A 14,750-nucleotide genomic window follows, 5' to 3' on the forward strand; every position below is an offset into this window, starting at 1 on the left:
AGGTACTCCAGGACCAGGATGAGTAAATAGCATCTTAATTAGTGGAATCTTCTGAGAGACATAACAGGACATCTGTCTTAAATGATGCGCTAGAGCAATTGAAAAACTTTCTTTTAAAATTGAAAAACTTGAAAGTGGAATGAAATACCAATAAACAAATCCACTAAAAGTGCACCGTTGGTTAAAATGTTTGTCTGCTAGTCTGATTTTGTTCCAATAATCTAATGTTCCCTGGGGAATAGGTGGTTCAAGATTATATTGGTGTTGCTTTATTTCTGTGACTTTTTCTTTTTAACCATTTGTTGTCTGTTTATTTATACTGTATACCAAATGCAATACTGAGTAGTGAAACACAGACACAATCCCTATGTGTGCCAGACATTTGTAATAATTTCAACAAGCTACTGTTTAATTCAAGAGGGCAGCACCATTTTGAAGTCTGGTTTCCTTTCTCTGTCACACTTACTGGAATTTTTATGTCTGTGTTTTTATTAAACTTTAAAATGGAAAGGATATCTCCACTCCACTTAATGGCATCTCATCCAATGAACTGCTAGTGAAAGTAATGCTATGCAGATGATTATGTTTAACGGTTTCACTGAGATCATTGTCTGAGGTTAATATTGTGCAGCTCATGCCCAAGGTTGCAATCAGGATGTTTAACAGTGATGTGCCACATAGTTGTCTGTAGTGTTCTCTATGAACATCACAGACAACTGCTAAAATTTTACCTCCATTGGCATATTTGTATATTATACTATAGCAGCAGTATAACTTTATGATGCAATTAAAAACATTCCCCAACCCTCTGAATACCAATTACGTTACATATGGTCTCGCCAGTTGTCTGTTATTCAAACTAAATAGCCATCCAATTAGTTAAAATGATAAGATTACCTAAAATAAATTATTTGTTTTCAGTTCTTCCTACCCAGCCACACCAACCTGGCTTAAACCTTTGGACACCATCATAACTGGATTCTACTGGAAAAATAAATCAAAGTTCAAAGAGGTTTTAGTTCAAAGTGGTTTTGTTGTCATTTCAGCTATATACAAGTACACAACAAAAACGAGACAATGTTCCTCTAGGACCATGGTGCAACACAAAACAACAGTGCAACAGACAACACGCCACACAAGTGTAAACACAGACTCAAACTCACATGGTCACACGATAGCCTTGAAGCCCCCAGTTTTTTCCATTCATTATTCATTTTATCAGACAGAATATGGATAGACACTGAAGAAACATTGGGCAGAGATATCAAAGTCGGACTCACCATTTATCAGTCAAATCAATGAAAAAAACATCCATGTTTCAACAGTTTGACGGTGGCCATGACACTAACAGCCTGGTGGAAATTCCACAAGATAAACTCCACATGCACATAAACTATTCATTCTCCCATCTGGAACAATCCAGACTTTACCAGCAACAACAAAAAATTTTAACTTTATATCTTCTATAGAAAAAGTCCTATTTATCAGAACACTATTTTCATGTCAATTCCACAACTAGCCCAAAAGAATGGTATAGAAAGCACCCATTTCCTAAAATACCATCAGATAAGATCAAGTACATGTTCAAAATTCAGATATATTAAACTTACCTACACATATCAGAATTTATAAACATTCGTAATACAAAAAACCTATTTTCTAAGATGTACAAAATAAAGTTCAATCAAGCCACATAATTATACTCCCATCGAGACAATGGGAGGAAGATTATTACTAGCCCCTGATACCAACATTTGGATTAAAGTGTGAAATAATAATGACCACATGACCAGCAACACTAATCTACAATGCATTCAGTACAAAATAATACATACAGTACATTATACTACACATAAGATGTTTAAAATTGGTTTTCACAAGCTCAGCAATCTGTACACACTGTACTCAAAAAACACAACTGGCAATTACACTCACGCCATATGCCAGAGCACACCTATCAAGCAAATTTGGCAAGAAGTCATTACCCACATATCCCATGCTTTAAATAACCCTATCCATCCAACACCATCTTTGTGTCTCCTAGGAGACACATCATCAACCAAAATGACAATTGAAAGAAATAGGATACTATATATAACATTAATAATTGCCCCCAGAATACATACTTATGAATTATCACCCAGTGGAAAAATCTATTAATAGACTATATATCGATGGAAAAATTATCAGAATTAATCAATAACCTAGATTGGACACCTTTGATAAAAACCATACAGAGCCACTCTATGAAGTATAAATATCCCACTCTAGTAGATGTGCATATCCAGTCAGACACACATGCACTCATGCTGGAATGTACTGAGCACGTACAAAGACAGAGTCGCTCGCAGTAAGATGAATGCAGCTTTATTAGAGAACGCAGTCGGAATCCAAAAACAGGCCAGGGTCGAAGATCCAGGAAATTAGTCCACCACGCAACCAAACCAGACAGGGAACAGGCAAAGAGAGTAGTCCGACACACAGGCGGAGAGTCAACAAAACAGAAGCAAGAAACACACTGACAAACGGCTCAGAAAAGTAAAATGAGTTGACGACACTTCGCTACGACTGAACACAAACACGGGGTTTAAACCCAGAGACTCAAATGTGTGGGGACTGAACTAGTTAGGGGTCCTGGCCAAAAACACCAAAACAAGGACACACGAGGAAACATCATCAGAAAGTAAATAAACGGGGGCGATACCGTGGGAACCACTACGCCAATACACACACACACACAAAAATTCCCGTAATTTTGCAGGTGGCTAATACTTAAAAATATTCTATATACATTTCCCGTTTGTCTGTGTCTCTCTTTTTTCCGCCTCCATCTCTCCTATTCCCGTTTCTCCCACCTTATTTATGTCTGTTCATGCATTTTATATGCCCTTATAGTTGTGGGGGGTGGGGGGCTCACCAACCAGTACATGGCCAGCATGAGTGTGGTGCCCAACCTCATGCTCAACCCCTACCAGCCCGGCCCGCTCTCCGGCTACTTCATGGAGGATATTCCACAGGCTCAGAACTGGGCTGCCTACTACCCAAGCAGCCAGCTGGCACAGCTCCACCCACGTCCACCCACAGCAATTACAGAACATGTTGAGTGCCATCAGTCCCGCAACACCCTGCCCGCAGGCCTTCAGCACCATCCGACCAACCACTACCCCCCTGGTCCCACACGATGGCCTCTCAGACCATGGCATCTCAGCCTCAGGGGCCATGGCTGGCCAACGCGGGAGCTGCCACCGGGGTGCCAGGGGGAGCAGTACCGCAGTACAAATACACCACAGGGGGTTCATAAACCAGAGCAGCACCTGGGCGCACAGCTCCAGGCGCCCATGCACCTGGCTGGGGTTCATGTGCAGGGCCAGGATCCTCTCAGTGCCTCCATGCTGGCTGCTGCACCTCCACAGGAGCAGAAGCAGATGCCTGGTGAGCGTCTGTTCCCCCTGATCCAGAACATGCAGCCCACCCTTGCAGGGAAGATCACGGGTATGCTCCTGGAGCTGGACAACTCGGAGCTACTGCATATGCTGGAGTCTCCTGAGTCTCTGCACTCTAAGGTGGATGAGGCAGTTGCTGTGCTCCAGGACCAGTGCGCGCAGGAAGCCGTTCAAAAATCTTTAACCAGTGCTGCGGTTCCCGCTGTCTGATGGAAGAATAAGTGAACCTGCAAGTCAGCTTCAACAAGGCAGGAAAGGGGGGAAAAAAACCCAAAACATTTTAATTGAAAAATATAAACATTGAAACTGAAACACACTGAAAATGGAAATATTTTTGCCATGTCTGTAGACTCCAAGTCCAGGCCTTGATTATAGTAAACTTAAAATGAAAATGGAAAAAAAAAAAAAAAAAAAGTTTAAATGATTTTGACATGATCAGTTGATCATTCTTTTCTTTTTGTTCCTTTTACTGTTTGAAAGCTCAGATTGTCAATTCTTGCAGGTGATAGCTGAGCATTAGAAAAGTGTATTGGGCTGCATTAATAAAAATTTAAGATGGAAAAAAAAAAAAAACCACATAGTGGTTTTTCCTTTAAGTTTATGTACAACACAATTGTAAATGACCTTAGTAACAATCCAGTAACGACAGGACGAGATGGAAAAGGAAGCAAAGGTCGCTTACATGCATTAAATCTAGAAGCAAACAAACTGTAGCAGCAAGTGCCACTCTGCCATTCAGTTCCACACTGGGGTCCGGTGAAGGTCAGTTTGCGGGAGCTTCTTTTAACTTGTCTACTGAAACGGTGAAACTGACCAACCAAAATGAAAAGCATTCTGAAGGAGAAACAACTCCGACTTCCGCAGTCAGAGAGTTCCGGTCAGAGTAGGTCTGTTGGAGCAGTGCGATGGGCCCAACCATGAGCTGTAAGCCCACATCTCTGCACATAGCAACAGCATGTCGTTCCTAAGTGCCCAATCAGCTAATTTTAAAGTTCAACATTCAAATACAAAATAAAGATGCTGACTTCAGAATTAGTTAAGGAGAATAGTTGGTCACGTCCTTTATTGCGGTTAACATTAACAAGCATTATTAAGGCACCCTCCGGAGAACGTCTAAAAATCACACAGAGAACCCACATTTTTATACAGTTGTCAGGAGTTATTATGTATTCACCCCACCTTCTTTTACATATTAGTGTTTTCATTGACCTCCATTACATCCAAAACATACATTAGTCAATATATGCAAATTGATATTCAACACCCACACCAGTTGGAACCCGTTAGCGCTACATTCCAGGAGAAGACTCTCTTGACCTTCTCTTCTCCGAAACAGAATGTTTTTCTATATGGTCCTGAGCCTGCTGGAGATATATCTTACACTGAGGTGTACTGAGGCCTACCCACAATCCTTTGCAGAAGCCTGTGGAGGCCTTTATAGCGGCTTCTGCCCTGTACACAAATCATTCTGAAACGATACAGAATCTTGCTCATCCCTTGTTTTATGTTATTAATATGTCTAATTCGATGTTAAACCTCTTTTCCCTGTAAACACTCTTTTTATTACCTCAAGCACCAGACCTGAGGGATTTGCAGTCTCAAGGAGTGCGTGAAGTTTATCACTCAGTAGAAACAAGAGGTGGAGTGTGCCTGTAAGCCTGATGAGGGTGCTGTAGCTTCATCCAGCAGCAGTAATGACTGTGAACTGAGGGCCCTGCCCTGTACACAAATCATTCTGAAAGGACACTGAATCTCTACAGTCCCTTGAGATGTCCAATTCCAGCTTAAACCTCTCTTTCCTGTAAAAACTCTTTTTATTACCTGAGGCGATACAGTATTTTCCACTAGGCATCCTAGACATCTCCAAAGTGCACATAAACCTTTCCAAATGCACAAAAAATCATCAGTATTGCTCTGCAGGTTTTATAATAGGCAGAGTTGTTCTGAGAGCACAGCTGAGTCTGCTCCTGGTGAGATTTGCATTATATCATACACTACTAGTCCAGTTTTCCACTGCAACAATGGAGTCCATCGCAAGCGAGGGGCAAAAAAATACCATCAGTTGTCGGCTTCCCCCCATCGAAGACCTCAACGCACCTAGACCAAGGACGAGGGCAGGGTCCATCATGGCTGACCCTTCAAACCCCATTCACTCGTTCTTCCAGCGGTGTCCATCACAGTGGACACCAAACGCGAGAGCCCTAAAGCCTCAATCACCACCTCCACAGCTTCCCTCCCTCAGTCTCCGAGTTACCGCCTGTTAATCAGCTCATTACGTACGCTGTAGTGCACGCAACCACTGGATGTACCAGAACTTAATCCTTCTGAAGAAGAATGCTTTTCCTCCTACTGGATTCAGTGCACATATGCATTTTAATTTGATGCAATATACACATCCTGTAAAAAAAATGTTTATATTAGCATTTGTATTTATATTACTGCACAATTCTCTTACCTGTACGTATTGCATATATGTACCTCAGCACTCCAGTACTTGACTTCATCTGAACTTCACACTGCACATACTTTACCTGCTGCTGCTGACACATTTATATATTTAGATATTTTTACATTTATACTATTTTGGATAGTATACAGCATATATACAGCTCCGAAAAAAATGAGACCACTACAAAATTATCAGTTTCTCTAGTTCTACAATTGATGGGTGTGTGTTTGACCAGGCTGAGCAGTTTAAGTTTTATTCTATAAACTACTGGCAACATTTCTTCCAAATTCCAGATAAAAATATTGTATTTTAGAGCATGTTTTTTTATGAAAATGAATAATGGTCAAAATAACAAAACAGTTACAGAAATTTCAGACCACAAATAATGCAAAGAAAACAAGCTCATTCATTTATAAACAAAGGATGAGTCAAGAAATCAATATTTGGTGGAATAACCTTTCATGCGTCTTGGCATGCTTTCCACCAGTCTTTCACATTTCTGTTGGGTAACCTTACACCACTCCGGGCACAGAAATTCCAGGAGCTCGGCTTTGTTTGATGGCTTGTGACCATCCATCTTCCTCTTGATCACATTCCAGAGGTTTTTAGTGTGGTTCAGGTCTGGAGATTGGGCTGGCCATGATAGGGTCTTGATCTGGTGGTCCCTCATCCACACTTTGATTGACCTGATTGTGTGACATGGAGCATTGTCCTGTTGAAAAAAAACAATCATCAGAGTTGGGGAACATTGTCAGAGAAGAAGGAAGCAAGTTTTCTTCCAGCACAGTTTTGTAAGTGGCTTGATTCATGCGTCCTTCACAAAGACAAATCTGCCTGATTCCAGCCTTGCTGAAATACCCCCAGATCATCACTGATCCTGCAGTAAATTTCACAGTGGGTATGAGAGACTCTGGCTTGTAGGCCTCTCTAGGTCTCCATCTAACCATAACAAAACCAGGTATTGGACAAAGCTGAAAATTGCACTCATTAGAGATGATGACCTTACTCCAGTCCTTTACTTGCGGTCTTTCGCAAAACTTCAGTCTGGCTTTTCTTTGCTTCTCATTGACAAATATCTTTTTTCTAGCTTCGCACGACTTCAGCCCTGCCTCCAGAAGCCTGTTTCGAACTGTCCTTGCTGTGTGTATGCCATTCTTTTTGTAGGTCACTTGACGTCACCTTACAGTTAAGTGACATTCGAATGAGGTGGCGATCATCAGTTGGTAGAGAGTAGTTTTTAACCTCTGCCAGTCTGTAGCTATTGTCCCATGTGTTTGCTGCTTGACCTTATTCTTATGAACCGTAGCTTTTGAAATTTTCAAGATAAAAGCAACCTGACGCTCACTGTATCCTTCTGCCAGTAAAGCTACAATTGAACCTCTCTTTTCTACTCTTCTGGCACAGTCTGTAGCTGTATTTTGACTACACTTCATTTTTGGGTATTCCTAGCACTGCTTTTCCCATCCAGCTGGTTCTATAACAGGAGAATAGTGATGACAGCAGCAGTGGTTTTCATACTGTTGCTCGTTAGAACAGGATTCTGTTCAGGTGATCACCTATTCAGCATCTCATTAAGAAGAACTAGATGTCTGTGAAGGAATTCAACAAACACTTGAATGGAATGGCTGCTGTACATGTGGAGATGCTGATTTAAGAAAAAAATTGGAGTGGTCTCTTTTTTTCTGGAGCTGTATATACGGATAGTATACAGCATTATATATATAGTCTACAAATAGTGTATATAAAGTTCATCTTTCTCTATCACACTGTATTTAATCTTATATCAACACCTGCACCAAGAGAAATGCCTTGTACACTTCCTACTTGGTGAATAAAAGATCCAGATTTTTATTCTTATTCTAATTCAGGAGTATACAGTGATGTCTGATCTCAGAGAAGAGCAGGATGTGTAGGGAGAGACACTGATCTCATTCAGCCATTGAGTCACTTTTTCAGGTACCTCCGTCACTTTCTGTTGGACTTCAAGCAAATGGCCACCACATACCAACCACAGCAGGACTACTGGCTAACTGATCAGTGGATCAAAAAACAATTGGAAAGAATGTATAAAACATCCAAAGAGCTGGCTCTTTGGTCCAGTGGTCAGCACTCACGTTGACCTCCTGTCAGACCTGGGTTTGAGTCCCAGGGTAGGGTGGCTGCCTTCAGCCTTTGATACAACCTGACACAGTACTGTAGCCATTAAAGGGTGCTTTGAAATAAGGAACACTAGTGTTTAATATAGAAAATGCAAGATGACCCAAAATCTTTTTTTTTTTTTTAAAGAATTTGATTTTTTTTAAAAAGCCACAGAGTATTCTACAGACAGCAAAAAGATCTTTTGTACAGAAATAAGCAACAATAGAATTTGTAGTCTGCAACACAGTAAAACCTGTCGCTTCAGTACCATTTCCAAAAAAATCAAAAGAACAAAGATCAGCTGCCTAATGCTAAGCTATGACACTACGTTACACAAATAGAGCTTTATATTCAAAACACAGGATATGTAAGAAATGTCATTTTCCCGAAGTTGTTGAAAAAGTGCAATAAAAGTCTAGATTGACTGTCTACAACATATTAGTTTATCCCAAATAGGTAATCTGGCCATTTTCACCAAGCTTTTTAACAGGTTCCTATAGTAACTCTAAATTTCTTACAGCTGTACTGACATTCAAGAGGATGTAAAAGATGACACATTAGAGTGATAAAGTACAGCAAATAATTGCAGTAACCTTTTTTCTTTTCTTTGGGTACAAGAGGCAAAGGTTAAATATTTCCAGCAGGGGAACAGCCTTTTTTTTTTTTCGCTTTTTCACATTGAAATTCTATACAGAATAACATTTCTTCATATAAAACAACTACATTACAGGAAATGGAAAAGAACAAAGGAACAGAAGCCCTGGGAGTCCCGTTGGGAGGGTCAGTGCGTGCACACATCACACCGGAGAGTGTCGTGGATGCTCCGGAGAACAAACAGAGCGACTCGTACGCGTCCGACGCAGCGGCACGCAGCTACAAACCAGCCCAGCACTAAACGAGAAACATTCTTTGTGAGAAAAGTTATATTGCATTTCCTATGTAACAGATCCTCAGTTAAAATGAAAAGTTTGAATTCATGCTTTGGAAGAAAAAAAAAAGAAAAGAAACTAATACAAAAGAATCTAGAGAGTAAGCACCTGACTTAAACTTAAACTCAAACCACAGGCTCTCAGTCACCACACCCAAAGCCTCGTACCGGCAGACAGACTGAATAGCATAGTTCATTGTGTGTCAGTTATTTGAACGTGTCTGTAAAACGTCACAGTGCCAGGTGATGCAAACCGTGTGAACTCTGTCCTCTGTGAAGGAGCAGGCGATGGAGAGAGTCAGAGCCCACAAAAATATAAGGCAATATTCTGAAAGGAACTCCCGTTTAGAAAAGACGCCTTCTGTTCGTACCAAGGGCAAAGCAATGTTGCGATCCGATTTCCAGTCCAGTCTGTTCTAGAAAATGGAGCGTAGAGTCTCCCAGACACAGGACTGGCATGGCAGGCTTGTGCACTTTTTTTTGGATTTTTCGTCCGAAAACATTGCTTTTTTTTAAAAAGAAGAATGAGGCAGTTTTGAACTTATATACATATCTATAAATGCATATGTATATAAAATAATACAAAAACATTCAGAAAATAATAAAAGATGGCACAGTATTTGACATATCAAAGGGAAAGACATCATTCAATCAAAATGCTTAATACAAAGTGAGTTATGGAAACAAAGAGACTGTGCAGTGTCCAAGTGGAACGGCCAATATACAGAGATCCAAAACACACAAAGGAAAGACACAATTGTAACACTGTAAAATGTGTCTTACAAGCGCACCAGCACGAACACCAGCATATTTTAAGCTTCCTTTTTTTCTTAGGATAACAAACTGGCGACTCCATAGCCATAAAAAGGAAAAAAAAAAAATAATAATTTTCTTCCAAGAGAAAAATCTTCTGCTAGAAGGAATCGGTATCCATACTGAGAATGTTCTTCACTCCTTTGAAAGATGGCCACTCCTTCCTGAGAGATAGCAAGGTACACCAAAATGTTCCGCCCGTTTCCTTTTAGCTCTCTGTGAGGGACTGAGAATGTACACCTTCCCCGCGTGGGTAAGCGTGAATGTGCATGCAAGTGTGTGTGTGTGTGTGTGTGAGTGAGTGTGAGGCGTTGTGCTCAGGCCGTGGTGATGGCGTTTAAGTCCTTCATCAAGCCCTCCAGGTGGGCCATCTCCTCAGATAGCTCATCCGCCTCGTACTTCTGAAGGAGAGGGAAAGGGTTACTGCAGAGGTGGGGAAGGGCAACAGGCAGGCGTGGGTGTGGGTCAGTGAGGGTTGGAAAACGTGGTTGGGGCATTTGGGAAGGGGGGGGGGGTGTTACGGATGAGGCAGGCATTGGAACTTGGGCATGCAAATTAATTGTAGTTCACAGCCACAAGCATTGATGAAGACGATGGAATGGGTTCATCATCGATGCAAAACGCAGAAGCACATGGGAATGCGCAGCAGGTTTAAGAAGTTAATTAAAAGGCGGCGACGATGTAAACGCAATCAGGCGACAGCAGCAGCATCACAGTTAAAAGGGGAAGCGAAGAGCAGAGATTTGAGAGAGGGGAGATGAACAGATTAAAACCACCTTCACAACGCACAACAGCCTGAGTATATTCGACAGTGCGCTGAACATAGCAATGGGTCTCTGTTTTCTGCTGTTTTTACACGGCACGCATGGCGTGGCATTCTGCAGCTGTTGTTAAGCAGAGACTGCCAGGTGGGCAGTGGTACTCACGCCCTCGGCATCTGCATGCATCCTGCTGCCCTCCGGCACGTCGGGCGCGTCTGGCACCGTGACGGGCATGGGCGTCCTCGTCCGGCCCAGAGTCCCGATGGAGGCCGTCTTGACTGCACGAGGAGCAGAAAGGAAGCGTGAGCATCCCTGAACAAAGCGCTCGAAGAGGACTTCATTTACATTTTTTTGCTGGTGACTACAAGAGGCTGTAGGACCATGGCCTCTGTTACCTGTCTGGGAGAGCAGGGCCATACTGGGCAAGGCCACGCCCTCGTAGGCGGCGCCGTGGGCGGGCACGGCCGGCACAGCGAAGCTCTTGAGGGCGTGTGTGGGGCGCACGTGTGCCGTCGGCGGGTTGTAGCCGGGCTCGTCCTCGGCCGCCGAGCCGTGGTAACTGGCGTCCGTCTCCAAATGGTCCGTGGCACAGGATGGTTGGCCCAAGGCGGGCAGGAGGTCCGTGCTGGGCGCGTTCCTCACCGACTCTGCAAGCACACCCGCACCTGGATCACTACCGCGCGCACGCGGGCGTCTACTGCAAAAGGGCTCGGAGCCCGTGCGACCGCATGACTGGCACGTGACTACTACGATGGAAACATCGCTTTGGCCAGAAGGGTAGAAGCAGAAAAAGGAAAACAGGGCAGAGAAAGATGAAGGTACATTCGGGAGAGAAGCCGCCATTCTAACAGCCCTGTGTAAGCTCCACCCCTGACACCCCCCCCCCCCCACCCCTTCCCTTGTGCCGGGTTGCGTGGAAGGGCAGCGAGGTCTGCTCCTGCAGGCCAGGAATGCCGGGCTGTGGAGGCGTGCTGCAGGCTCCGCCCAGCTCCGGCCCCGCCGGCTCACCTGAGGATTCTGCCCTGTCTAGATGAGAGATGGGGGTGGCGAGAGCCCGGGAGCCTGCTGGGTAGTGTAGGTAGCTGCGCGTCGGGGAGGCCAGGCTGCCCACGTGATAATGGTGGTGATGGTTATCGAGGGAATGGATGGGGTGAGCACTAATCACGGCTGCGGGTGGACACAAATAACAGAGAAGCCTTGTATTTACACAGAGTGCGCACGCACACACACGCACGCACGCACGCAGTTTCAGCAGTGACAGCATGAGAAGCAATTACTCCATATATGATTACAGTTCATGCACACAAAAGAGCGACACTTAGCAAAACCCAGAATGCAAGCTGATGTGTTTGTGTGTAGTACTACCCACGGCAGGGTATCAGCACTGATCACAGGTCATTGCAGGCTGGCCTCGAGGGCGGGGCACTTACGCTGAGGGGGCGTGGCATCAAAGGGCATCATCATTTTAGGTCTTGTTCCACGACGCCCTGCCAGCGCAGGCATGCCATCCTCTGCCTCGTGGCCTGCAAACCAGAGAGCGACCGCCCTATGAGAGTGAGAGCTGGGCTAGCCTGATAGCTACGCTACCCATGGTTAGGTTCTGCTCTTCTCCAGCAGAGGGCAGTGCACACCCATCCTGGGAGACGTTAGACTGGCAGAATCATACAGGGAGCATGTGAGAAAAGGCGCTACTTCTTCCAGTTTGTGCTGGGAATACAGCAATCGGACGCAGTGACGGTACAGACCAGCTACAGGCACAATTAGCCACAATTTTCAGAGATGGAGCCTGAAATGATGGAAGCAGCGAGAGAAGCGGGACTGCGAGGCTGAAGCCAGACCAAAGCAAACGTTCTCACCGCGGAAGGAATTCCGTCTCTGGAGCATAGGCTCCATGGTGCTGTCCACTGGAGTGATGTCCTGGGAGGTGCGCGGGATGGGGGTGTCCGTCATGACCGGGTTGGGCTCGGGGGACTTATCAATGGGCTTGAGCTCCAGCCGCTCGTGGTGGATCCAAAGATCGGGGGGCTTCAGGTCCTTGGAGTTGCCTTTGTACTTGTGCGAGCCATTGGCGGACTTGCAGGCTGCTCGTTTCCTGCCGTGTAGATGAAACTTTCAGAAAGGTCGCAAGAAAGACGCACCCTCCCCCAAACTTAGAAGAAATGGGCTGACCCAACCATGCATCAACTCTGTTCTGCACAGCACGCGTGCAGCCCACGTGCGGAACATGCCGCAACATACACCCCTGCGTGCAGCCGTGACCTTGAGGCTCTTACTTCTTCTGCTGGGAGGTGGTACGGCGTGTGCACAAGAAGGCTCCTACCACCACCACGATGATGGTGAAGGCCCCCACAGACACGATGATGACGATGACCAAGATATGGTTATCACCAGCAGTCACCCCCGATTTCCCTGAAGCGCAAACACAATAACTGCTGCTCATAGACCGTGTGCTTCACTTACGACCTCTTCAGATGGACTGTAAACACTGAACGTAATCACTATAGAAATGCACACGGCATAACGAAAGGTTCATTTGTTGAGTTGTACTTTTTTTTCTTAAGCTAGCTGCGTACAAATGAGCAAAGACACATTACCGACGCCAGGATCCGGCAAGGGGGATCGGCCTGGTTTGGCTGGCATACTGGATGCTAGAACGACCAGAAAAGAGCAGGTGAGCATCATATATACAGTTATATCCGACCATTAATCGTCATAACAACGATTGGTCCTCTTCGATGCCTTATCGCAACCTATTTATGACGTTGTTAGTCATCTCACGGGGGTTAGTCATCTCATACTTTACAAAAATAGAACGACTCAAAAGTGGACACAAGTGGACTGTTTTCGTCGGGCATGACGCTCCTCTCACATGTGTCTCCTGCTGATAGGGCATCGAGGGGAGGCGTGAAGGGGAGTTAGGCAGGCCGATCGGACAGATTTCTACTATGTCGCGATTGGAGAAGCAGAAAAAAAGATTGGGGGGGGGGGGGGCATTAGAGAGATATGGAAGGGAAGAGCAATTACCTTGGTCATTAGCCATTTTGTCAGAAGGTTCAGCTAGTAGACCAAAGGGAAGAGAACACAGAGCAGACAGGTTAGGGGGGAGCGCCATGACAACAGGAGCCAGGCAGGGCCGCCGTGGTCAGAGAGGCAGGGGTGTGAACAGGGGGCTAAGCTACAGCGGAAACAGAAGATCTTCCTCACATCCACATACATTCACCCATAAGCCATTAGCCACCCACATCTGATTAGCAGTTCATAATCCTTAACCGAAATGGAGAACCGAAGAGAATAAAATTTTACTGGGAAGTACCAGACGGGGCAAAAGCGGCAGGCTCTCCACGCGTGGGCGTACCTTTGGGGGTCCGGAACTGGACCGCCTCGGACATGGGGCCCATGCCCTTGGAGTTGCGAGCCTGGATCTTGAAGTAATACGTGGTGTCGAGGGTCAGGTCCTGGATCTGATGGGTGAGTCGGTTCCCCACCACGGGCTCGATGACCCAGTCGTGCATCTCGGCGTTCACGTCCGTGCTGTAGTAGATAATGTAGCCTGGGACGGCGAGAAGGACACAGAGGCTATTCAGGCTACCCTGATGGATCGCCACTGCTGCCGAGAACACAACAACACCACATGGAACAGCAGTGGGAGAGGGACCCGTTACTGCCGGTGCATTTGGGTACACGTGCGACACCTGTAATCTTGCCGTTGGCCTCCGAGGGAGGCTGCCAGTTGACTATGATGGTGCGTGGCCGCCCCTCCTTACTGACCACCGTCACATCTTTTGGAGCAGAACTGGGTGCTGACAGGGGAAAACGATAAATGATTAAGAATCAACATCATGCAAGAAAATCACATCTAATCAGTGCATGAAGAGAAACAATACACTCAGAGGCATCACAGTGCAGTGGTGAGGCTGGTGGAAATATAAGCAACGCAAACGTTCTGTGAAACCTCCATCCCCCACGTGCAGGTGGGGCTGCCTTACTCGCTTCAAATGTCGTTCCGTGAGCCGTCATGCTCCAAGTGCTAGTCTTCCTGCCTTTGGTCACCATGACGGAGAACTCATACAGAGTGTTGGGCTTGAGTCCTGTAACCATGTGACTCAGGGTGGTGGTGTTGGCCGTCTGGAAGCAAGTTGCACACACACGAGTCAAACATTCTCACTCAGGAAGAAGGGGATTCTTCGTCACCTGCTCTCTAGCCCCGCAAAGGCCCC

The 14,750-nt window shown here is 45.3% G+C and overlaps 1 protein-coding gene and 1 pseudogene across 10 annotated transcripts in view; one reads left to right on the forward strand and one right to left on the reverse strand.

Moving 5' to 3' along the window:
• The first annotated feature begins 2,516 nt into the window (after nt 1-2,516).
• On the forward strand, nt 2,517-3,693 carry LOC113577977 (polyadenylate-binding protein 1A pseudogene; annotated as a pseudogene).
• A 5,159-nt stretch (nt 3,694-8,852) lies between these two features.
• The window catches only part of neo1a (neogenin 1a), an 82,519-nt gene continuing 76,621 nt past the window's right edge, over nt 8,853-14,750 (reverse strand). For 5 of the 10 annotated variants that reach the window (XM_035523727.2, XM_035523735.2, XM_035523732.2 and 2 more), the window contains 12 exons: nt 14,520-14,658; nt 14,226-14,333; nt 13,889-14,083; nt 13,558-13,590; nt 13,128-13,181; nt 12,807-12,942; nt 12,390-12,625; nt 11,964-12,056; nt 11,542-11,700; nt 10,929-11,180; nt 10,699-10,811; nt 8,853-10,173 (listed from right to left, as the gene is read on the reverse strand). In XM_035523727.2, coding sequence (XP_035379620.1) covers nt 10,090-10,173; nt 10,699-10,811; nt 10,929-11,180; nt 11,542-11,700; nt 11,964-12,056; nt 12,390-12,625; nt 12,807-12,942; nt 13,128-13,181; nt 13,558-13,590; nt 13,889-14,083; nt 14,226-14,333; nt 14,520-14,658 — 1,602 coding nt within the window. In that variant the 3' untranslated portion in view covers nt 8,853-10,089. Of the gene's footprint in view, nt 10,314-10,698; nt 10,812-10,928; nt 11,181-11,541; nt 11,701-11,963; nt 12,057-12,389; nt 12,626-12,806; nt 12,943-13,127; nt 13,182-13,557; nt 13,591-13,888; nt 14,084-14,225; nt 14,334-14,519; nt 14,659-14,750 lie in introns of all 10 variants that reach the window. The other 5 variants (XM_035523734.2, XM_081709832.1, XM_035523739.2 and 2 more) reach the window with 5 other exon arrangements.

This window comes from Electrophorus electricus, chromosome 3 (genome assembly GCF_041902795.1).
Source record: "Electrophorus electricus isolate QZ-2024a chromosome 3, ASM4190279v1, whole genome shotgun sequence".
In the NCBI taxonomy this organism is placed as follows: domain Eukaryota; kingdom Metazoa; phylum Chordata; class Actinopteri; order Gymnotiformes; family Gymnotidae; genus Electrophorus; species Electrophorus electricus.